At 34.0% G+C, this 25,864-nt stretch overlaps 2 protein-coding genes across 2 annotated transcripts in view; both read right to left on the bottom strand.

Annotated features, from left to right (window-relative positions):
• Pof (RNA binding domain-containing protein painting of fourth) overlaps window positions 1-21,627 on the bottom strand; it is an 86,346-nt gene extending 64,719 nt beyond the window's left edge. Inside the window, exons 1-5 of the mRNA XM_072527079.1 lie at window positions 21,450-21,627; window positions 19,372-19,551; window positions 16,861-16,991; window positions 11,522-11,796; window positions 6,790-7,052 (exon numbers count right to left, since the gene is read on the bottom strand). Of these exons, the coding sequence (XP_072383180.1) occupies window positions 6,790-7,052; window positions 11,522-11,796; window positions 16,861-16,991; window positions 19,372-19,551; window positions 21,450-21,521 (921 nt within the window). The 5' untranslated portion in view covers window positions 21,522-21,627. The remainder of the gene's footprint in view (window positions 1-6,789; window positions 7,053-11,521; window positions 11,797-16,860; window positions 16,992-19,371; window positions 19,552-21,449) is intronic.
• An 821-nt stretch (window positions 21,628-22,448) lies between these two features.
• On the bottom strand, window positions 22,449-24,362 carry LOC140436081 (zinc finger BED domain-containing protein 4-like). Its single transcript, XM_072524788.1, has one exon. The coding sequence runs from the start codon at window positions 24,360-24,362 to the stop codon at window positions 22,449-22,451; it is 1,914 nt and encodes a 637-aa protein (XP_072380889.1).
• Window positions 24,363-25,864: the final 1,502 nt, after the last annotated feature.

Raw genomic sequence — 25,864 nt, 5'->3', positions numbered from 1 at the left:
TCACATCTGCAACTATATCAATATTTGATCACTTATAGATCTGATTTTTAATAGTATTAGCTTTGTTGAGTTATCATTTCGTCTTATATTTGTTTTAATTAAGAATCAACTTTGATGACATTTTAGATATATTGTTTGTAGAACACTATAGTTTTCGTGTGTTGATATTCTGGAGCTATCAACCCTAGAACAGAAGGCGTTAAACAAATTTTATATAAAATTGCATCTAAATAAAATTTCTAAATGGAAATTAGGAATATTATTGAGCATTATTTCTAGGTTATGATTATGGTTGAATTGTTAAAATTAAGGTTCTAAATTGGGCTTTGTACAAGGTATCCAAAAAAGTGTATCGAATGTGGTAGTTGGATACAATACAAAATATTAATACCTAAAAAGGATATGTTTTATATAAAGTGGATTGAAAAGTTATTTACAAAAAATATGTTGTCTACAAACAGTATGCCAACATAACTGTCTACGGAGGCTCTGAGAGTATAAGCGAACGTGTCCCGATGCACATGTTGCAGACAGAAAGAGAAAAGTGCTCGAAGAAGTGAAGATACAGTAAGGAAACATCTGAAAAAGGAAATAAAAGAAAAGGTTCTCATCGTCGGATCGGTAAGACACAATTCACTGAGAGTAAAAACGAAGATAGAAAAAAAATATGGTACGATAGCTTGCTGTGGGAAGTAAGAGGTGTAGATAGGGAAGAGAGAGGGAGGGAATGAAGAGGGAAGGAGATAGAGAAAGTTAAAGTACCCTCAATGCAGAAACATGGGAGACTGATTAGGCAAATGGATGCTGGGCAGAAATTCATGATTAAGAAGCATGTTTTTTAACAGATACGTCTCTAGCGCTGGCCAATACCACGATGCTGACCGCTTTGCCGCCATTTCTGACATGATATTGTACTTTAATTGTACCATATAGGTCGGTTTGTTTTCTTTATTTACCTTTCAGATTCCCACAGAAAATAGTAAAAAGCACTAAGATAAGAATTTCTGAAAGCCAGTTAATCATTTTGTTACGGAATAATTCATTTAACGTAGCAATTGATAAGACAGTAGTGTGTCAAGTGGCATCATCTCGCTGGAACTAAGTATGTTTTCGGCTGATATCTTTAAAATGCTTGTAACTCTCGAGCCAAAAAGTATCTTATCATTTTGTTGTAATGTTCATTATTCTCCAAAACAAGGGTTTCCACAGAACAGATCGTTAACAGATGACATCTTCATAATTCGCTAAAATCTTCTTCTTTGATGGTGTCTTTACCTCTGACAAATCGAAAATAACCTATGTTTAGAATTCTTACACTTGATCCGGTATTCTTAAACATTCAAATCTGCTTCCTAATGGTAGAGTCAGTTAATGCATTCTTCTTCTTCAGGTACCATCTTCGCTCCGAAGTTTGGCTATCATCAGGGCTATTTTAACTTTAGACACAACTGCATCCAATCCACTAACTCAAATTTCTGACCCAGGATATACATCTTCTCCGATATTGTTTTTGCCCACTATTTTTCCGTGCATGATAAGTCGTAGGATGCTGTATGTTTCTTCTTCTTCTTCAAGTGCCCTGTCCGTTGCGAACTTTGGCTATTAACATGGCAATTCTGATCTTATTTGCGGCGCTTCTGAATAGTTCGACCGATGTGAGCCCGAACCACTTCCTCAGATTTTGGAGCCACGAGTGTCTTCTCCTGCCTGGCCCTCGCTTACTGCCTATTTTTCCCTGGACAATCAATTGCAGTAGACGGTACTTATCGTGTCTCAATATGTGGCCTAGATATTCAAGCTTTCTTTGTTTAATTGTATTCACGATTTCTTTCTCCTTTCCCATTCTTTGGATTACCTCTGTGTTGGTGACATGTTCGGTCCAGGATATACGAAGAATGCGTCGGTACACCCACATTTCGAATGCTTCTAGTTTTCTCGTGAGCGTCTCCGTCAGCGTCCAGGCCTCCACACCATACAGTAAGATCGGAAAAATGTAGCATTTAACTAGACGTAGTTTTAGGGGAAGAGACAAATCCCTGCTTATGAGGAGCTTTTTCATATTGCTAAATGCTCTATTGCTATTGCTCTAACTCGTTCTATTCTCGCCTTAATTTCTGTGGCCTGTTCCCATTTTGCATTTACGTTGGTGCCAAGGTACACATAAGATTCTACATGGTCAATTAGTATGTTACTTATCCGTAACTGTCGAGCAGGCTGTTGCTTCCTGCTTATCAGCATCCACTTTGTCTTCTTGAAGTTGAGGCTCAGGCCGTATTCCTCACTAACTGAATAAACTCTTTCCATTACCTGCTGTAATTCGTCTATGGTACTGGCAAGGATCACCGTGTCGTCGGCATATCTTATATTGTTCGTTAACTCGCCGTTTATTTTTATGCCCTCATTTGCATTTTCCATACATTTATTAAATATTTCTTCCGAATAAATATTAAATAGGAGTGGGGATAATATACAACCCTGACGGACACCTCTTTTGATCTGCACACTTTTAGTGAGTTCGTTGCCAATTTTTGCTCTTGCTGTTTGACCCCAGTATAGGTTTGCCACAATTCGAGTGTCTTTGTCGTCAATACCTGTCTTTCGCAGAATATCTATCAATTGTTCATGATTGACATTGTCAAATGCTTTTCTGAAATCCACAAAGCACAAATAAACGTCCTTATCAACGTCTCTACACCGCTGTATAAGCACCTGGAGAGCGAAAATTGCTTCTCTAGTTCCAAGTGCTTTCCGAAAGCCAAACTGCGATCTATCAATATTTGACTCACATTTATCATATATTCTTCTATGAATGATCTCAGTGAACGCTTTAGTGACATGATTAATCAAGCTTATAAGCCGGTAGTCATCACAGATCTGGGCATTTGGTTTCTTCGGGATTGTAATAAATGTTGACTGCAGCCAGTTCTCCGGGATTTTACCGCTATTATATATGTTGTTAAAAAGTTCAACTAGATTATCAAGGAACTGTTTGTCTGATTTACATAGGATCTTTAATATTTCGCAGGGTACATTGTCCGGACCTGCTGACTTATTGTTTTTTAGTGCTGCAATGGCATCTTCTATCTCCGATTTAAGGATTGAAGGTCCCGTTTCTCCTTCTCCATATAGGTGATCATCAGTCCTGTCAGATGCAAATAATTTTTCTATGTATGATTTCCATGTTTCTAAGATCGTTGATGGCTCCGGGATAAGATTTCCATCGCCATCTTTTATACTTTTGGGTGACTTATTGAATTTCCTCTTGTTTGTCATTGATTTTTTTGTGTGCATATTGTAACTGTCGTATTTTCGTTCGTATTGTTCTATTTCCCTGCATTCGTTCGAAAACCATTTTTCTTTGGCTTCTCGAATTTTCGTTCTTATGATTTTGTGGATCTGCTGGTATTTTTCTTCATTTTTATTCTTGAATTTACGTCTTTCATCCATCATATCCATTATCTCATCAGACATCCATTCTTTCTTCTTCCGGCTGTCACGCTGTATGTTTCACCACGTATTATGTGCCCCTTTATTTGACAGTTTTTTTCATTTGACAGTTGTTTCTATTGCTTTTTCTTTTCCCATTCTTATTAGCACCTCCGCATTAATAACTCTGTCAAACCATGATATTCCCGATTAAGTTCGTTTGTATACTCATATTTCAAAAGAGTAATTCTTATTGATTCTACGTTTAAAGTCCAAACTTCGACATCGTAATAAAGTACTTGATGCATTACGATAAAGATATTCCGCATTCCCTTATCTTTTATATTATATTTTTATTTTATACTCCATTATTTCAGTAATTGGTTCGCATGCAAAAAGTGCAATGGGTTCCCGGTTACAACCACATTGCTGCTAAATATCCACCGCCACAGCGGATCGTCCCGTTACACAGTCGCTACTTTTTTTGGACACTATATATAAAATATATTTTTATACACACACTAAGTTGTTTGATAAAGCCATATTTTTAAAATCGTTTTTTAGTAGAAGAGGGAATGGAGAAATAGGAAGAAAATTATAAAGTGGAAATACATTAGTAACAAACCGAATGAAAATTGAACTAGTAGTAGATTTGGAGGTAGGTTTTTAACGTCGAAACAAATCAACATTTTTATTAAATACTTATATAAATAAATGACTATAAAACTGAGAGAAATTATACTGTTCTGAGTACTTTCACCTTTCAAAACTAACCGAAATTAAATCACAATAAATAGTGAACTAGTTGAATAAGATTCAGTTGTCTTGAAATCCGCTCATTTATTTCCAAAGTTTCACTCGATTTTCAAAATTATATGCAAGCAGTTTATTCCTAGACAGGCGTTTAGAAACGGAATATTCGACTATTTTTTTTTGCATTTCTTCCGCATAAAAGTTTGTTTTGATTCTATATATTTTTTCAAGTTTAAACATATATTTTTTTAGTTTTTCCAAGTGGGCCGGAAATTGTTACTAACAAATTACAAAAAAAAAAAACAAAAAATTACCTGAATCGCTTCGAGTAATTTTTTTTGAGATGTATATCGAAATAAATACTTTTATTTCTGGGTAATTTTTTGAAAAATGCTTACTTTTCGAGTTACTTGCAATTTTTTGTTGAAAAAATGCCTTAATTAGTGATTTTTTCTAAAATAATATTAAATGAATTGCAATTCTACAAAACGTTTTTCTAACTACATCTACCTCTACCTCTACATCTAAACATTCCGTTATATGTATTTGGTACCTAGGACTTTTCTATTGGTCCTTTGCGGCACGCGGCCATGTTTCAACCAATAGCCGGCGAGGTGCCAAACACGTATATGGAATGTTACTTTGGTGCGAAATTCATATACGGAATGTCCGCAGACCAAAAAAGACGATAAAATCAGAAAAGGAGAGTGATTTTAAAATATTTGTTAACGTATTATTAAAAAAAAAAAAGAAAATCAGTGCAATAGGAAATAAAACAAAATATATTTAAATAAATAATAAAAAATTTAAATTTTTTTAAATGTTATATTTATACGAAATTCTTCACCATTTTTAGTTGCATTTGTTTGATTTGCTGCGATGTTGGACAAAAGATTGTGACGCCTTTTAAACCTTTTTTTTAGGAGGTTGAACTATAGGTGAATGTCCAAATGGTAATCTATTTGACCCTCTAGTAACTTCCCACTTTCTTCGACTGATTGAAGTTGGTTGCATTCTTATATTGGCCTTGCATTCCAATCGCCTTACCAAGGAACTTCCTGTCATGTTTAAAAAACTTTACCAAGCCGTTTTGGTTTTAATATGGGATAATCTTTAGTGCAATAACTTTAACGTTGATGAATCAGTTTCACATGTAACATTTTTATTTTGTAGCGTATTAATAAAATCTGCAAAAGAAAATTCTTGTTGTTTAGCTATTTTATTTTTGTTTAAAAGAATATCTTCTCTAACATTATTTTCATCACCGTTATCAACTGAAAGAGAGAATTAACTTATCTTAAAATTTATACAAAGTTCCTAGTGAGCTAAATAATTCTGTGCTTTACGAAATCGATATAGCAACAGGATTTTGCAGCTGCGAAATTGGAAGATTGGGTGCATTTTGCAAGCATTAAGCTGAGACTGCACACTTTTTTAATATATTATATCCCTTTGCAATGTTTCAGTTGCTAATCCTGAATATTGATACCAAGTAGATAAATTAGTTTTGGGTTCAGCCTTATTCATTTTATAGAGGGCTTTTAGGATCCAGTTAATGTGTTACAGAACTATTATATTAATACCAGCATTGATAACGGTGATGAAAATAATGTTAGAGAAGATATTATTTTAAACAAAAATGAAACACCTGAACAACAAAAATCTTCTTCTGCAGATTTTATTAATACGCTACAAGATAAAATGTTACATTTGGAACTGATTCATCAACGTAAAAATTATTGCACGAAAGATTATCCCATATTAAAACCAAAACGGCTTGGGAAAGTTTTTTAAACATGACAGGAAGTTCCTCGGCAAGGCCATTTGAATACAAGGCCAATATAAGATTATAATAATAGATTACCGTTTGGACAACTACCTAAAGTTCAACCTAAGAAAACAAAAGGTTTAAAAGGCGTAAAATATGTTGTTTTATTGCACTCATTTACTTTTTTTTTTTTTTAATAATATGTTAACAAATATTTAAAAATCACTCTCCTTTTCTGATTTTATTGAAAAGTCGCCTTTTTTGGTCTGCGAAGATTCCGTATATGAATTTCGCACCTAAGTAACATTCCATATACGTGTTTGGCACCTCGCCGCCCATTGGTTGAAACAAGGCCGCGTGTCGTACAGGACCAATAGAAAAGTCGTAGGTGCCAAATACATGTACGGAATGTTTAAATACTAACCGCATAGGCTTAGCTATAAAAATGCATATTCGAAATATTTTGGTTCCATGTTTTCAGCAAGATAGAATTTATTTTTCCTTGTCACAATATTCTAAAAGATAATCAAGCATTTTTCATGTCGAATGTCATCGAAATAAATGTATTTATTTCGATGACATTTGCCTAAAAAAATTTTACTCGAAGTGATTGGTTAATAACAATTTCTTGCACATGCTCTACTAATAGGGGTTGTATAAGGATAAATTATAAAGAGCTAGAAATCGTGAATATCTATTTATAGTTGATTTTCTCTTACGCCTTTTAGATATCACAATTAGATATAACTAAAACCATTTTTTATTGATTACGTTTTACATAGTTAAATTTTCTGTTACAGTTATTGTTATCAGACGAAAAATAAGCTATGTAATGATCTTACCCTTAACGTAATAAAACAGTATCTTGGTGTCGAAGGCTGTTGAAAATGGACAGAATCAATACTGCTATGGAAATTTGATACGATATCTCTATTCAGTTCTATATCTGGGAATTTTATTATCAATCCCTGCCGTTTACTGTTTTTGTTACATTCTTTTTCTACTTCTAAAGCCTTTCTAGCCTCAGCTAAGGACCAGTCCCTCTTTTGAGGTACCACTTGCGATAATGGTTTCTTCTTTTTCTTTGCCAGTTTCTTACCATCGCCTAAAATATGCAATACAATAATTAATGTATCAAATTCAAGAACACCAATATCAAAGAGATACAATGAATGAAATTCTATTTGTCTACTGATCTACAGTCCATCTAATTTACTTACCGTAGCACGTCATTATCATTGACAGAGATAGAAGTTGACATAGTTGCTAAAGTATAAAAAATCGGTTGCCTGTAAAGTCGGTTTTACGGGCGAAGATTTTACGTGACAACGTCTTTTTCTCGGTAGAATATTTATTGATATGAATATTATTAAATTGCACAATAGGAACAAGGAATTGAATGAAAATAAGAATTGCACAAATTTTAACTATAGAAATATATTTTGTTTACTAAAACATTGTACATGTAAACTTAAACTTAACTAATTTCTATTTGGGTGATTTTGTTGAGGATAGGACGATGATAGGAGAAATAGCATCGCACCAGCGGACCGATCATGTTTGAGTGGGAGAGAGACGCAAGGCATTCGCCGGTCCGGCGGGCCTCTCTCTCGTTCGGTGACTCATCGTAACAGACGTGAGCGGGCGTTACACTTTTTCATGAGTGACTCCGAGCCACAACCTAATTTAAGACGTTGTCACGTCAAAAATCCTGAATCCATTTTAAATCAAATAAGTCACATAATTATTGCAAAATACGATTATACGAGAAAACAAATTATTATTTAATGTAAATAAATAGAAACAAAACAAGAGTTAAAAGATAATCTTGTTAAAAACAATTTGAGCCTCTTGTATGCGTCGTATAAAGATGTAAAATGGAATACTTAAACAAAAACAACACTTTTTCATTACTTATTAACATTGGTCAACACCGCAACTGTCAAATAAGTGTTACCAATTTATGCCAAAATAATCACCTTCGTTCGATTACAGTTACAGTGTGTTTCGAACAAATGTTCTTCATAAAAACGCTTAATAATGCAATTATACAATTTAAATGAAACATATTATTGTATATTTCTTTAAGTTAACATTAATAGAAATCTTTAAATATTATTTCTACGCGTATATAATAAAATATGTCTAGTGGCTGTAATGCCAGTGTACTCGGCAAAGTGATTCTAAAAAAGAACACACCTACCGCCTAAATATTTCGTGTTGGTATCATGTGACGTCACGGGCTATGACGTGCAACGGTAAGTAAATTAGATGAAGTATATGTCAGTTGAAAATTAACGTGTTTAGGGATACTATGAAAAATATAAAGTTTGCAGGATCGGGATCCACGCATCGTTCCACGGGATCATAAAGATGACAAATAAATGGACATTATCAGATCCCTCTAAACTCTATAAAATTGTTAAAAGTGTGAGATGTTTTTCAAGCACTTAAATTGCACTTACGACCTTCATAATTCGCCTAGAAAATCTGTATAACATAGTAAAATATCTCACCAAATTTCATTAAAATCCATTTAATAGATTTTGCATAATAATTTTGCCATCTAAACTTAAAAAAAAAACTAAATTCTTTCAAATCTTGCACAACAAAAACTAGAACATACGAGCTCTAACAACTAAATGTTCGGACAAACGAAAATTTATTGAAAACGTTCATCTTATCAACTTTGCTTATTACACCAAAGAACGAGATCAATAATACATTAAACCTTATCATTATTAACAAAATATTGAAAAGGTTCGGTCTCTTTAAACTTTGAATAGCAGCGTTGGCGGCAAAATAAACATTCAAAAAATTACTACTTTAACATGTGGTTACACCACCACGCACCTTTACAACCGCGGCAATTCTGTCTGGCATTTTTTGTACTAAGGATTTACACAAGTCAGGGTTGAAACTATCCCATAACTCATCTAATTTACTCAAATCGACGAAAGTCTCCCACGCAAACGTCAAATTTCGATACGTCACTGAATATGACTCTGGACCAGTCATCAATGGTCCATGAAATCTTCGATCTTGTCCAATTGAAGCGGTTGCTTAAAGTTTTCATAGACCGTTTTTTTAATTCATTACGACTTTGCTCCAAAATGAATCTTTTTAAAGTTATAAGCAAGGAAAGTAAAAAAAAATCGATTTTTTTAGTAATTTTTTATTAATATTTCTGACCCATTTGTTCATCAATATCAGTTCTTCTTTTACGTTCTGGGGCATTGACTAGACCATCTACCACCTGCATTCGAAATTCCTATAAGTCCATTATTTTATTTTTGGGTGCTCCCGTTGCAATTGATTCTAATACGTACAACCGCCAAGCATTCGAAATTGAAAGGTCAAAAAATGAAGGATGACTTTTAGAGTCCATTTTTTCGTTTTGATGAAGGTCCGGTAGTATTCTATAGACTGATCAAGAATATCTACACCTCCTATATTCTTATTGTAGTTCGCGATTACTTTTGGACATTTAACGTCTGTAAATGCTAATTGACTTTTATCCCATCGCTTGATTTGACAAGAATCATCTCCAGAAGTGCAATTGGATGCTACTAGGATGGATTTGTTGTCCATCCATTTTAGAACAACAATATCAATGCTAATGACCTGTTGAGATTCACCACGTTTTATTTTGCTATCTTGCTTAAAATGAATATTTTTCTATCAGGAATTCAATTCATCATCATCGTGTCAGTCCCATGAAGTTACATTTCTATTAATTTTTCCTGTAAAGGTATAGATGATGAAAACCAGTCGAAATATACACAACTACCACGTGGAATAGACTTAGATAGATGAAGAATGACAGCAGCTCCTACACCTAGAGATATGTCTCCACAATATGTTTTAGCGCCTTGGTAAACTTCGAAGTCAATCATCAAACCATCGTGAGTACTGGCGACAAAAGCTTTTAACTCTTGTGGACGTGGCTTTGTTTTAATAACTTGTCTCAAACCACGTGGACATCTCCCACAAAATGGAATCATCTGTTCGTCTATCGAATAAAAACCTTGTTGGCGTTCTAATCTGTTTTTACTTGATCAAGTACAGGTTGCACTTTCCAGAGTGAATTCTGGTTTCCTGTAGGAGCTTTATCACTTTCCACAACGTGAAAAGCCATACGAAGAACTTTAAAACGATCCCTAGAAATCTTGTCAGCAACTAAAGCTAATCGCATTTCTGTTCGCCAGTACATGTGAATGCGTGGGTATGGAATACACTCCATGATAAAATGAACTCCTACAATTTTTTTAATTCTGTTGCATTGGTGTTTAGAACTGTTCCAGTTTTTCGCATATAATAATTATTTGTACAAACTGCGACATGCTCAAAAAGTTTTTCGTCAAAATAGTCTTCAAAATAGGCCAAAGGACCGCTGCTGGCGGTCGCTCTGGATAGCAGTGGTTCTGGTTGTATGGCATTTGCTTCCAGATTCTTTGGCGACTGTCTCGGCTTTTTGTAGACTTTTCAGGAGCAGTTGCAGACGATGCGTCTAAACTTGGAGGTACTTCAGGCTCATCAACATGCATCAACGGCAGAAACGAGTCTTCTTGATCACCCTCGTCATCTTCTACTTCTTCAATTTCAAAATCGTTGCCATCCCCAATCAACTGAAGCACCAACTCACTCGATGGTTCCGTTCCTAAAGGCAAAAAAATATTAATATTTTAATTTAAAACGAAAAAATAATATTTCATGGCATTTTAAAGTAAGAAACCGAAAGATGAGTTTGAGTCGGAACGTCACGTTCGTGCGAACAAATTTTTGAGAGGTTATGTTCCCTATATAAAGTCAATAATTCCAAAAATTTTGTTCACCCAATTACTTTATTAACTAAACAAAACATTAAAAGCAAAATTCAAGTGAAATGTCGAATACATAATAAAATACTTAATACTTACGTTTACCAGTCTCTTCAACAAAATACACCGACATCTTATCAGAAAGGTCAACCAACACTAAATACCGTCTTAGCACCGGTCTTAGTCACACGTCCGTCTTTAAATCATAAACAGACTTGTGCAGTATCGTTCGCTACCGTTCCGGGCCCGCAAAGTTGATTAGACAAGAGGCAGGAATTTTTTGAAATAAAGTGCACGATCGTATGCGCTCGTCTTAAAAGGGATAATAATAATTTATTTGGGACAGAGCTTTCAAATTATGCCGTATATTGCAATTTAAGAAAAACAAGCGAATACAAAACACAAGTAAATTAAATCAAAATATGAGAAAGTGCAAAAGTAAATTGATCTCGAGCATTTCCCATAAAAACTACAGACACTCATATTATTTAATGTCCGTCCACACAAATGACACAAACGCTTTAAAATGAAGTATTACTTGCCATATGATCCCATTTAAAAATGATTTTACAAAATTGCGCTCGTCCAAAACGTCACAAAAATATAAAAATAACGTACATATGCCGTAGTTCAGGTATTCAATAAATTTATCAATTTAAGTAATACAGTTCAGACAATAACTAGGGAGATCGACTTTATGGCGTCCTGATGTTAAAGAAAATCTACACACTAACTACAGCGATGTTATACATACCATCATATCTCCTTTTATACATATTTTGCTTTTGATAGCCAAACATTGGGTTAAACTGAATTCTATTATGGAAATTGGCATAATGAGAATTTTGTAGCAAAGCTTGATGAGACTGCGCCATACTAGAAGGGGGAGGTGGTGGAGGAGGATTTTCAGGAGGAGGAACTGGGGGTAAAGGAGGTTGTGATGAAGGGAATGGAATGGATGCACCTAACTGATATGGGTTTGGATGGGGAGAATTCATAGCATATTGAAATTGTGCTGGATTTGCGTATCTAAAAAAATAGAGCCGTTTAAGTTTCATAACACGCTTGGCAAAATTAACGCATCACTTATATTAAGTAACAAAATTCAACTTTTAACAAATTATCGAAATGATACAATAATAATTTAATAAAAATTTAAAGTAACGATAAACTTGTAGAGAAAGAAAACATTCAAAAATTAGTTTTTCATCTTAGAAATTTAAACTGACCTTGAAATCATAAAATATTAATTTGTTGTTGCGTCTCTTTACTCTTAGAGCTGCTTCCATTCGTCTAAACATAATACTAATTGCCATGAATAATAGATGGTGGGTTTAGGAATATTCTTCAATTCAACAGGAAAAGGTTCTTCAAGTTCCCTCGAAGTTTTTTGAGCAGCCATTCGGCGTTTATATGCCTGTTGAAATTATTCGTTGCAGGAAAAGTATATATACTTTGCTTGGTCCATTCTTCTTCTTTAAGTTCCATCTTCTATCGAAGGTTGGAAATCATCATGGCTATGCGGAACCTGTTAACTGCCGCTCTAAATAGTTCTGCACTACTGCATTCGAACCATTCCCTCAAGTTCTTAAACCACGATATTCTTTGTCTTCCCACATTTCGCTTTCCTCGAATTTTGCCTTGTATGATAAGCTGCAAAGAGTATCTTTGCCCTCTCATAACATGGCCTAAGTACTCAAGTTTTCTTCTTTTGATAGTCAATATTATTTCAGCTTCATTTCCTATTTTTCTAGTAACTTCTTTCTGTGTTGACGTTCTTTGAGTCTATGATATTCGTAGGATTCTTCTGTAACACCAAAATTCCAAGACAGCCAACTTATTTAGATGCACTTGTTTTAATGTCCATGCTTCCCAGTCATAAAAAAGAGTAGTGAATACGTAACACCGAAGCATTCTTAGGCGTAGGGGAGAAGGGGGTTCCTTCAGGTAAATTTAAGGACTCGGGTTGGCAACACTGACATCAAAACATTCCATTACTACTCACACTATTCTAGTTCAGTCTGTAGAACAGTGCAGTAAAGGGTTCATGTCATAAAGTGAAAAGTTAGTTTTTGGTGGTTGAAAGTCAAATTTTTGGAGTGAAGGTAAGATGAGTTTTTTATTAGAGGAAAATTAACAATGCTACCAGTTTCAAGACCATTTATTGCTGTATAACCTGTACTATTCACATTTGTTACTGATGGCACTCTTAGGTTATATTTGTACATTTAGTCTGGACACATCGAGTGGGGCACCTTCAGACAAAAGGGTATGGGGCACTATCAGACAAACGCAATGGAAAATAGAGACATCTTTTTTGAAATAACGTGCTTAAAAGTTATATATATTTAGCTATTTAGTTATATATATTTATTATTAGTTAGTTAAAAAGTGTTTTTCTTTCTTGCAGATTGTCTGAAGATGGTAAATACAAAGAAAGAAAAAAAAACAAAAGGAAATTTCGATGTCGATTCTATGAAAGAATGTGTAGCGGCCATCCTAGATGGTAAATCGATAAGAAATGCTATTAAAAGATTTGGATTAAAATATCAAACTATTGGTATGTACGTTAAGAAGTTTAGGGATAACCCAGATGGCGGACATGATATGAAATTAAGAAACCATACTAGAAAGTTTTTTACTGACAAATAGGAAGACGACCTTGAAGCATATTTAACTAAGTGTTCAAAAATGTTTTATGGTCTTAACAATCTAGAAATTCGAAAACTAGCACATGAGATTGCCAAAATGAACAATATTGACTGTCCTAAAAACTGGGAAGCTCCAAAAATGGCAGAAAAGGACTGGCTATACGGTTTTATGAGACGCTACCCAAGATTATCTCTCTCTGCGTGCTGCTGAAGGATGCAGTATTGCACGTGAATTTTTCTTTTAACAAACATAATGTGAATGCTTTTTTTAATAATTATGAAAAATTAATCAAAAGATGCCCAGAACTCTGTGACTCATCCAGGATTTGGAATATAGATGAAACAAAAACTGAAACTAACCAAGAACCTTCTCGTGTGATTTCACAAAAAGGCCAAAAACAAGTAGCAGCTGCTGTAGATGGTGAGTGAGGAACTCTGGTTACTACAGTTTTGTTTATAAATGCAGCTGGAAATACAATACCTCCTACTCTAGTATTTCCCCCTCCTACTCTAGAAAGTGCACTTCATGAGCCACATGATAAATGGAGCACCAAACGGGACCTGGCTCATCAGTCAGGTTGGATGACCACTTCCAATTTCGTTCATGTGATGCAGCACTTTATAAAATGTTCAGGTTCTAAAATGAGAAGAATGCTTCTAATTTGCGACAATCATAAGAGCCACTTGTCAACTGAAGCAATAGAACTAGCAAGAGCTAGCTGCAATTGATTCATGGTTGAAGCCTAACCCAGGCCAACGTTTTGGAATCTATCACGTGGCCGCATGTATTGGAATAGCACATGGCCATGCCATGTTACCACAGAGCATTCTAAATTCTTTCAAAACAAAACAGAAATATTTCCAGTTGACAGGCACATTTCACCGACGATATGTTTGCTCGACTATGAAAAGGCATTCGACACCGTAAATCAACAAAAAATGTTGGAAGCCTTGACAGAATGCCGAATTGACTATCGGTATATAAATATAATTAAACACATATACCAAAACGCAACAGCCAGTGTTATAGTGGGTGGTCATCAAACCCAGAAATTCCCGATACAACGTGGAGTACGCCAGGGGGACACCATATCGCCGAAACTGTTCACTACGCTTTTGGAATATATATGTAAAAGGGCAAAACTGACCGACAAGGGCATAAACATAAATGGAGAAAAGCTTAGCCATCTAAGGTTTGCAGATGATATTGTACTAATAGCTGATAGGATAGATGAGGCCAAAGAATTTTTAAATCAGCTCTACCTTTCCTCGCTAAAAGGGGGATTGAAAATAAATATATCTAAAACCCAGATGATGACAAATCTTGTAGTCAGCGAAGATATATGCGTAGGAAGAAGATCCATAGACCAGGTAATGGCCTATAAATACCTAGGTCATGAGATTCGCATAGGAAAAGATAACCAAACCGTTGAGCTTCTCCGTCGTATAAGACTGACTTGGGCAGCCTTCGGCAAGCTGAATCATATTTTCAAATCGTCTGATATACCAATATGCCTTAAAAGAAAAACGTTTAATCAGTGTGTTTTGCCAGTGTTAACTTACGGTGCGGAAACGTTGACCATGACAAGGAGAACAGTTCAAAAGATCCGTGTGTGTCAAAGGGCGATGGAGCGTGCTATGTTGGGCGTTTCACTACGAGACAAGATCCCAAATCGCCAGCTACGACAAAGAACAGGAGTGGCTGATGCAGTAGAGAGAGTAGCAACACTGAAATGGAACTGGGCAGGTCACGTGGCTCGAATGACAGATAATAGATGGACAAAGCGGATACTGGAACGGATACCAAGAGATGATGCCTACCGAAGCAGAGGTCGTCCACCAACACGTTGGACTGACGATCTAAAACGCAGTCATAGGAATTGGATGCAAGAGGCACAAGATCGAAATAGATGGAAAATTATGAGGAAGATCTATGTCCAGCAGTGGATAAGCGAAGATTGAATGATGATGTTTGCTCCCAGTTTGGTCAGGAAGAGACCTAATCCTCCAGACGAAATTCTTCCTGATGAACTTCTAACATGCCAACTAGCAAGTCTACCACCTTTAGAGTCTGAAAAACCATTCTCATCTCCCCAAATTTCAAGCGAAAACTTTCAGCAACCAATAGACACTCCATCAACATCAAGCTGCCAAAACTCTACGCTTATGCCCTCTCAACAGCCTGGCTGTTATTTAAGTCCTAAGGAGATACGAGAATATTCGATATCGAAACTCAATACTAGCTCCAAGAAACCAAGAGAAAAGAGGAAAAGCAGAATAATAACTGACACCCCAGAAAAGCTTCTTCTGGCAGAAAAACAGATCAATAAAAAAACAAAGAAAACCACCAACTCTAATGCCAAACGTACTAAATCTACGAAAAGAAAACTACTTTTTGAAAATGATAAGAATGAGAAGACAACTGATGATGAAAATGGCAAAAACTATGATGATAAAATATTAGAAGAACCATAGCAAAATTTTGACAGGAGTAAATTAAAAATTGAAGATTTTGTGCTGGTTAAATTTGGGGCTGTAAAACAAAAAGATGTGTACTATGTTGGGAGAATCATTGGTAAGTGTGATGATGGGGATGTTGAAATTTCATTTTTGAGAATGTCATCTAAAGTAAATTATAAATTTTTCTACCCCATCGTACCAGATATCTCTAGTGCTTCTTTATCAGAAATTGTAGCCCTTTTGCCAACTCCTTCTGAGCAGGGTACAAAGCGACAGAAATCATTATTGTCTTTTTCAGTTTCATTGGAAAACTTCAATATGGGTTAGAGGTTTGATTAAATATCATAATATAGTTTTAAATGTTGTAATAAATAATTTCTAAAACATTTATATGAGGTTGTCATTTTTTCAATTGTGTCTGAAGCTGCCCCATTCCCCTCTTAAGGTGCCACCAAGTGGCGCACCTTCAGGCGTTTTTGAAAAAGTGGTTTTGACTTTTTTTACAACCAGTATGGGGTTTAATATTAAAAGCATATATACAGTGAAAGTTGGGTAAACAATGTATTTTATGAATATTTTCTTTCTTTATTTGGTGAGTTATTTAGAGTGATATGACAGTTCAAATTTTTATGTCTGAAGCAGCCCCACTCTCCCCTAATCCTAACCTTATATCCCAACAGCAAACAAACTTTTTAAGTTTAAAAGGAGCTTTTGTTAATCGTCGTATTAAAAGTACAGGATCTTCAGTTATTATGTGTCACATTCTTAATGAAACAATGACCAATTAATACTGCAAAAATCTAATCAAAAATAGTAACGATAAAGGTCAAAAGTCATGCGTTAATTTTGTCCAGATATTGAAGTAAATTATTAAATGTGTTGCCACAAAATTGTTTATTACCACAGAATCCTTGTATGCATAACAACAGTTTTTATTCATATATATACGATAAAATTAAATAAACACATAAATATGTCTTACCTGTACATTAATTGAAAATTTGATCCTTCAAAACTGTTAGATGCAAGAGATTGCATTGAAGTATTCATTCCATAAGATGTGCTTGTATTTACTGGTGGTGGTGGTGGTGGTAAATCAAATACCGGAGCGCCCTAGAAATGATTTTATATTTATTACATATTTATCCTCGCGACAGACGAGGAAGGGAGCTTATTGGTCAACGACTTCGGGCGGGTGAACTGGTAAGTGGAAGGTGGACTTTTGTCCTGAGATTGGTAAAGGGGTCTCAAAGGCGGATGAACTATGAATGGTCAACGTCATAAGGATGCAGAAGGCAAAAATCCCTAAGGATATCTCAAGAAAAACCACTAATGGAGAATCAAAACAAAACGGCCCCAAGTGCCTGATATCTCTTAAATGAGACAGGGGTGCAAAGAATCTCAGGGAGGAAGAAAAAAATGAATATAAGATGGTCCAGTGCTGGACAATGTTATCATAAACACATTGTTCTTTATTACTCAGGTAACAGTACTGATGATTACAAAAATGGTATAAGAATCATCATTAAAAAAGCACTGCAAATGTATGTCTGTAACTTTATTCCCTATAATGAAAGAATAATAATATTACAATTGAAAATCCACACAATAAAGATAATTCAAATTTATTCTATTCAGATTAACATCTAACGAAAAACATAAAAAAAACATGTCAACATAATATTGGCGACTTTAACGCCAAAGTTGATAGAGCGAAAGTAGAAGATATTGTAGAGAATTATGATTTAGGAACAAGAAATGAAATATTGTTAAGAATATTCTGATAAGAAACCAAATTAATTACATTCTTGTTAAAAAAGATTTAGAAATGTAATTAAAAGCGTAAAAACATATCCCAGTGCTGATGCAGACTCCGACCACAATCTACTTCTTGCCAAAGTTAACACTAAACTGAGAAACCAACAGAAAAAACTCAAATTCAGAGACTAGATTTGATAAAGCTTGAGGGTGAAAAATATAAACAACAAATAAATGAATCAATTGCTCCAGCATACACAGAAGCTTCAAAAAAACATATTAACAGTGCCTGGAACGAAATAAAGGCAGTACTTAATGCTGGTAAAACATTTGTTGGTAGAAAAGAACCAAGTGCCAAAAAAGACTGAAGGACACCAGATATTAAAAAGCTCATAAAAGAAAAACGAAAATAAAGAAAAATATAAGCAAATGAAGAAACTAGTAGAAACACAGATTAAGGAAGCTAAAGAACGCTGGATGGAGAAAATTGCAAAGAAATCATCATCATTCTGACTTTACAACCCTGCGTGGGTCCTAGACTCCTCAAGAATTCCTCTCCAGTCATCCCTATCCATCGCCTTCCTCCACCAAGCATGTATTCCCATATTTCTCACGTCTTCATCGATGTTATGAAGGGGTTCTGGATTGTCCTGGATCTTCCTCTTCCCTGACCAATGGGTCTATCATGGAGCGTTTTTGTAGCTGGGTCATCCAGCTTTACTCTAATTTTCATCCCTTTTTTGAACATCATCATCACTAGCAAACGATTATCAATGACAGATACCTATTCCGTTAATATATAAGGAATAATAGATAAGTACAACCTTCAATAAAAGTATTGTTTTTAGAAACGTTTACAACAATTAATGCATTGTTGTAATTTGAAAATTCACTTTGAGAATAGCAAAACATGTTGGAGGTTGTTCATATTTAGTTATAGTTGCTGATTTTGTGAGGTGAACATGACTGAATGGAACCTAAGGGCAGTTCAACTCATATCAGACAACACCTAGATTTTATTTCGTCATCTCCTGGCCTGCAGAGTTCTGTCAGAAGTGAATGATGATTATTGGGGCCAGGTAGTGTTTAAAAATCACTGTCAGTATTTCCTTAAGCCAACTGATGGGTAAATCAACATATGGAGACAACCATGACAAAGATATGTTCAGTGTAATATTGTTGTAGGACAGCATAATCATAGAAAACTGATTCCTTAGTATGAGGTACGTAACAGATATCTTAGAACAAATTGTAATGGGTTTGGCCATATGTAGAAGAGAATTTTTCTTTCAATAGATTACAATACTGGAGCCGAAGTATCTGTCCCTCATGTAAACTGTTTGTAGGAGAACAAGATAGAGGCTTTGAAGAATCCAATGCCTTCAATAGGCCTAATTTCGATTGAATATAAGTTTGAACAAATATCAATTTAATTACAAAAAGTTTTATTGCTGTCTAATAAAAAGTATCGCCAGATGAATGCAAGTGGTTTTGACAGAAAGAGGTGGTAACACTAAATATTGAGTAGAGTAATGCGTAGTGTCACACATTAGAAAAAATCACCTGATTCAATATGCACTTTGATGGGGCAAAAATGTTAATGTTCCTTTAGAATATGTTTTCGATCCAATTTGTTTTTTTGCAATCTATAATTTTGTCCACAAGTTTAATAAAAAAAAACACCAGTTTGGAACCTGCTTCATACAAAAATTTAACAATTAACTAAAAAACTTACTTGCGCCTGTGCTATATTACTACTCATATAAGTGTTGTTTGAGGTTGATGGAAATTCATTTGGAGACGAAGTAATGTTACGAGGTGATTCACCATTTATAATTAGTTGGTTTCTATATCTAGGGGAACTAGGAGATTGACGCTGCGGAGGATATTTAAAACCATTCCAGTTTGATGCATTCTAAAAGAACATTCATAGTTAATAGTTTAATACCAAACATGTTCAAAAATTGTCATTTTTATTATTTTAAACACTATTATTGCAAATTTATTGATTGTATAGGCACTAAATTGTGATCTTTCCATTTTATTTACAGGTGTTATACAATCAGTTATATAGAATATCATAAAAATTAGAATAAATCTCTTATTTTGTTAGATAAAATGTAATTGAGTGTTATGTGACATAAATAATGTGTTTGAGATATCTGGTTGCTAATATAATTATGTACAGTTTGAAGTTGTACCTATTATCTTGTTTTCTAAAGCTTCACCTTCATGTTTATTGATTTATTTAATGATTTGAATAGGGAATTCAGTCCAAATATCTGTTGGTCATATAAGTTCTGTGATTAATCTCTGCTGTAGTGATATTGTCAATAGTAATTGCTCACAGGTATACAAATTCTAGCCGTCTATGAGTGGCAGTAGGATTCAGGAATTTTTCAATACACATAAATTTTTGACAAGGACTTTGACATCTATCTAATCCATAGGACACTGAGATTTTTCAGTATTAAGTACAAAGTAAAAATGAAGGTGTAAAATATTCAGTGACCACAGCAGTACATTGTTTTCCATTCTACCAAAGATATAGATAACATCAGCTTAGTCAGGAATTTGCACTATATATTATTGAGCCTGTAATTGTGATTTCCGACATGCATATTACTTTCTCTAGTGCCAGATTAAGCAGTATAAAGGAGAAAGGGTCACTCTGGAGTAGACCATTGTTGGTTTTAAACAATCAGACAATTTCCCCTGGATCCACACCCTGCTCCCAACTTTTGGTTGGGTTTGGGTTATTTTTGTTAACATTATTAATCAATTTGGTATTCCTAGGTATGTCACTGCCATAAACATATACTTCCATATTTAATGTGTAGCTTTTGCAGTTGATAAATATTTAGTGAACATCGATGCCACACATACTCAAGTGCTATTTCTAAAAATTGTCTGAGGGTAGAAATCTGATGAATTGTCAATTTACCACCTGTAAACTACCTGGTACTTTCCAATTATTTTTTTGTATATGGTGCCATATGGCAGCTTAGTATTTTGGAGAATATTTTATATATTTTATTTAGAAGTTACAGCCTCTATAGTAACAACATTGGAAAGATATCACTTTTCTTTTGTTTTGTGCAGAGTATTCCAAAATTCCAATTGCTACAGAGTGACTTATTTAATAAAATCAAATACTTAATATGTGCCTTTCAAATTTTGGATAGTAAAATTTATTCATTTTCATAGAAATGATCTATAAACAGTGATACAATGGTGTTGATTACACAATCAACTTTAAGAAAATGTAGGAAATGGCAGTTTACATTAGTCATCTAGCTATAAATTAGATAACTAATGTAAACTATAGTTGCATTCTGATAACAATTGGGATAGTAAGTCAAAACAAAAACCTTGAGAAATATTAGTTTATACCAATAAAAAAATAGGTATGATACCAACTGACAACTAAAAAACAAAGTAATACTTTTAAAATAACAAATAGGAAGATAAATACAAGCTAATAGGAAATTTTATATTTAGCAACCTGTAAATCATGTATTAAAACAGTTTAACAGAACAAGACATTTATGCAGAACTGTCATATAAGTCCTGCAATAAAGAGTTTCTAACTTTTTTTATTCAAGTTATGAAATGATTTTGTGGATCCTATTTTTATACACTTCAATTGTGTGTTTGTTCTTCCTTGAAGAATATGATTCTTGGATAAAATAATTGACGATCAGAAGCAATAATATCAACTGTATAAAACAGAAAAGTATTTTCTCTATATGAAAGCTAATATGGAAAGAATAACAACCTAAGGATAGTATTGTAAATACACTAAATACTTACGCTTAACATTGGAGGCGGCGTAGAAAATATCGCTGGCAAATATGAAGCATTATTACTGTTGTTATTACTCATTTTTAATAATTTCACTTAAGTAAATAAATATATTAAATAATATAACCTCTATGCATCTGTTTATTATTAATTCCATATTAATTCTAACATAACAGTGACAGTGACAGCTGACAGCTAACATCTCACATCTCATAACAGTCACAGCTAGTGGTGGGTTGCGATTTCACGAACTGCTACTTTGTCACTGCTACAACGCTGTCACAGTCGCAGTCCGCTTCAGCTGGAATAATATAGCAGTGACATTCAGTCACGTTTTATTCTACTGTGACTGCACCACTTTGGTCCGGTGTACGCTACACAAAACGTTGCGCTGGGCCATAGATCGTATTTGCGACAGTGACAAGCCTTGTCGACGGAGCATTTTCAAAACGGAGCAGTCGCTATCATATCGGTGACTGTGTCTGTGACTATTATTTGCTATTTGTAATTGTAACATAAGGAACGACGTGGTCGAGTGTGGGAAAATAGCAGCGTTAAAAATCATTAACAAGTTATTTTCTAAGTCATATTAAATTATAAGGTAAAAAACATAAGAATTGAATAAAATAAAATCAATATATCTACTTGTTTCTTAAACTTTTAAAGGGAAAATCACAATAAACAAAGATAAAAACAAAACAGTGGTACAAAAAACAAAGCAGTACAAAAAATATTGCCTAAAATAATATTTTATAATAAAGTACTATAGTAAAGTTTTATAATAAAGTAAAGTATAACATACAATTATAAACAAAGTTTTTTGTTGTTTTAACATAAAAAATACAGAAACTAATAATGATAAAGAACCTACTGATTACATATAATACTTTTATAATACAAACCTATATAATAAACAAAAATACAGAAAACAACCAGCATGTCTTTGGCTTAAAAAATAAGATAAAATAAAATATATTTTGGTATATACAATATTAAATATACAAAAATTTAAAGTTCGCTATTGGCATTTAAAAACATTAATTTTTCCACTTTATTTACACTAAGGCGTGATCGTCTTTCTGATATTAATTGACCTGATTTGGAGAAGATACGCTCACAAGGGACAGATGTTGCAACCGTACCAAATTTTTCTATCACCACTTTAGAAAGATGTGGATAATTGTAAGAGTGATCACGCCACCATTGTAGTGGATCTTCATTTTTGTCTGCGAGATCTTCCTCTAAGTATCGCTGGACCTCAATTATGGCCCTAGATGTGGCAGGTACTATAGTCTTCGATGAAAACGTAGCAGCTTTTTTTTGAAAAAGGCCCCATACAGAAGGCTGACCTGCAGAACGATTTTCTGTGTTGTCGTCTGTGGAAGGGGAAAGAAATTGTTTTGTTTCTTTGGATTTCGAAGCTGACTGGGAAATTTTTCGAGTTACCAATTTAATAACTAATTGCTTTGCTCGCTCAGCTACATGATCGGAAGTAAATCCGACATTTTTAAATCTAGGATCAATAAAACTAGACACTAGCAAAGTTTGCGAATTTTCCAAGTCTCCCAGGCGATCCGAAATACCTTTTAAAACCTGTTCCACCAGACTTTGAATTAATGGCAATAGATCTTCATTTTTCATATTAATATAAATATCTTCAAGTCCTTTTGTCAAAATTATTACTGAGGATAAAGTAACATATTTTTCTCCACTTATTATTTTGGTCACTTCTTCCATTGGTTTTAAGCACATTCTTAATTGTTGAAGTAGCTGCCATTCTTCAATTGATATAATAGGAAGATTGTTTACATTTAATAAGGCCATAGTAGTGCGAACTTCTTCCTCCAATTCCAAAACTCTATCTAGCATGTAAAAAGTGGAATTCCACCTTGTCGTTACATCTTGAATAAGTTTTTTTGGATTCTTTCCGACCTGTCTTTGTACTTCTATTAATTTGTAACAGGCATTTGTACTTCTTTTGAAATGTGCTACTAATGTGCGTATTTTAGTGACAACTGGTGAAACTATTTTTAACCCATCCTGTATAATTAAGTTAATAGTGTGAGCGTAGCATCCAAAATGCTTCCATGCTAGGTCTTCTTTTATTGCCTTCGTAATATTTGGTGCGTTATCTGATATAGCTAAAAGAATCTTTGATTCCAGTCCCCATGTAGTTACAACACGATTGAGTTCAGTAGCTAAATTAGCACTTGTATGTTGCACAGGAAAAGAGCAGCATTCTAGTAATACCGATTTCGCCCTAAAATCCTCACTAACAAAATGGATTGTGACTGCCATAAAACTTTCAGCATTTCTGGAGGTCCAACTATCTGTCGTTAGTGTAACATTCTGCTGAAGATTCTTTATTAAATTTTCAACCTCGGTATATTTCTCCTCATACATTGCAGGTAACAAAGTACTTGATAGATATTTCCTGCTCGGCAATTGATACGATGGGTTTAGCATTTGCACAAAATTTCTAAATCCTCGATCTTCTACGATGGTAAAAGGCTGCATATCTTTGGTAAATAGATCCATTAAGCATTTGTCTAATTTGGTTTTTGTATGGATAGCTATAGTTTTTGGCATAAATGGCAATTTTGCTTGAGATGTTTTTTGTTTAGTAGTTGTTAAAGGGCTTACTTTACTATTTTCCGGCATTTGTTTTGGTTCAGAGGTTTGTGATGTAGACGTACTTGGATTGTTTTCTGCTTGAATCTCACTGCTGACATCTTTTGTAACTTTTGATGTTGATTCTTCAGAGTTAAGTCTCACTAGTGGATGTTTGCGTTCCAAATGTTTTTTTAAATTTGTTGTAGAAGTTTTGTAACTGACAACTTGTTTACATAAATTACACTTTGCTACTGTATCACTTTCCTTTGAAAAAAAATTCCACAGAAACGAGGTATTTTTTCTGTTCATTGTTGATAAGGTAGGTAAACAAAATAATAAAGTAAATAAAAATCGACTATTCGGTGCTTTGCGATTTCACGTACTGTTTTCTGAACGAATACGAAATAACTACAAATGAATAGGCATTATTCAATAATTATTTTTATACAATTTTGATTCTGGGAATCCCCAACGTAAAATTTTTAAATTGAAGAATTGGTGATTTTCGTTATCAAAATCCAATGGAGTTGCGAACGGAATGTGCGATGCAAGATGCAAGCAACGTTTACTTACTCCCACACAGAATGTTTCGTCGCGACACGGTTTAACCGTGTGTGTATGCAGCAGTGGTAGCAATAGTAGCAGGGTAGCAGTTAAGATTAAACTGCTCCAAAAAATCACTGCTTTTTGTCACCGTGACAATACTGGAGCAGTCACATCTTGTCACAGCTACACAAAAATCGCAGGTTGGCCCACCACTAGTCACAGCCTCCAGCAAAGCCACCTCACCTCCAAGGACAATTTGCCTCACCTCTACTTCTTTGTAATGTAGAGGTGGCTTTATCTGTGGTTTGGTTATTACGCTACCGGTTATTTAAAGATAGTTATTCCTAATCTGGAGAATGTTGAATATTATACTGGTATAAACTAAGTACATTTAAAATACTGTTACCGCCTAAAATGCTAAAAATGGCATATTTTTTGTATCTTATCTATTATATTATGGCAATCAAATCAAACCTTTTTTACAATATTATACAACTTTTTAAGATTACCAAAAACTTATTTTTCCACTGTTTCTGTATTTTAAAGACGACACCAAAAATTTTTCTTGCTAAACACGGGCATTTAATATCTGAAACTGCAAATCTGAAATATAAAATTTGAGAAGAGTTAAAAAAGAAATGCCCTGAAGTGATAGTTTAACACAAAAATTAAAAATTCTAAAAAAAAAAACAAAATGGCGGACATTTGAAATTTTTTTCAGAAATCTAGTAAATATTATTATTTTGGAATGAGATCATTTCTGACCATAATTTCTAATATTTCAGTAGACTGTTTTTTACCTGGAAAATTATCCTTGAATGAAGTTATTTCAGTAAAGAGTTGTTTACCGTCTATATCTTTTACGATACTTCGAAATATTATTCATAAGGAAATAATATAAGGAAATTCAGGATCAACAGCTAAATCTCTAGCAAGTATTGTTGCTGAATAAACAAATATTTTAAAATTATCGTCAGATCTTCGGAATTACAACTATCTTTTAAGATTATCAAAACTTTGAATGCATTTTGATATACCTACTTAGCTAATTAAGAATTTTAAAGCATTTTACTTAATACATCAATTCTTGATAATAATAATTGATAATAAATCATGCCAAATTATAACTGAACACAAAAATTTGAATGTTAATTTAGACTTTTAATTAGTGATTTAGCACCCATTTTTGTTTTCGTGTCTGTGGCGTAATCTTCAATTAAGACATTTAATGCAATAATAATGTACTTCAGATCTTGTTTTAGAGA

The sequence above is a fragment of the Diabrotica undecimpunctata genome, chromosome 3 (genome assembly GCF_040954645.1).
Source record: "Diabrotica undecimpunctata isolate CICGRU chromosome 3, icDiaUnde3, whole genome shotgun sequence".
Classification (NCBI taxonomy): Eukaryota; Metazoa; Arthropoda; class Insecta; order Coleoptera; family Chrysomelidae; genus Diabrotica; species Diabrotica undecimpunctata.
Note: the sequence above shows the minus strand (reverse complement) of the source record. Positions and strands in the feature narration are given on the sequence as shown.

Excerpts from the sequence above, each read along its gene's own strand:
- LOC140436081 (XM_072524788.1), bottom strand. The coding sequence starts at position 24,362 with ATGAACAGAAAAAATACCTCGTTTCTGTGGAATTTTTTTTCAAAGGAA.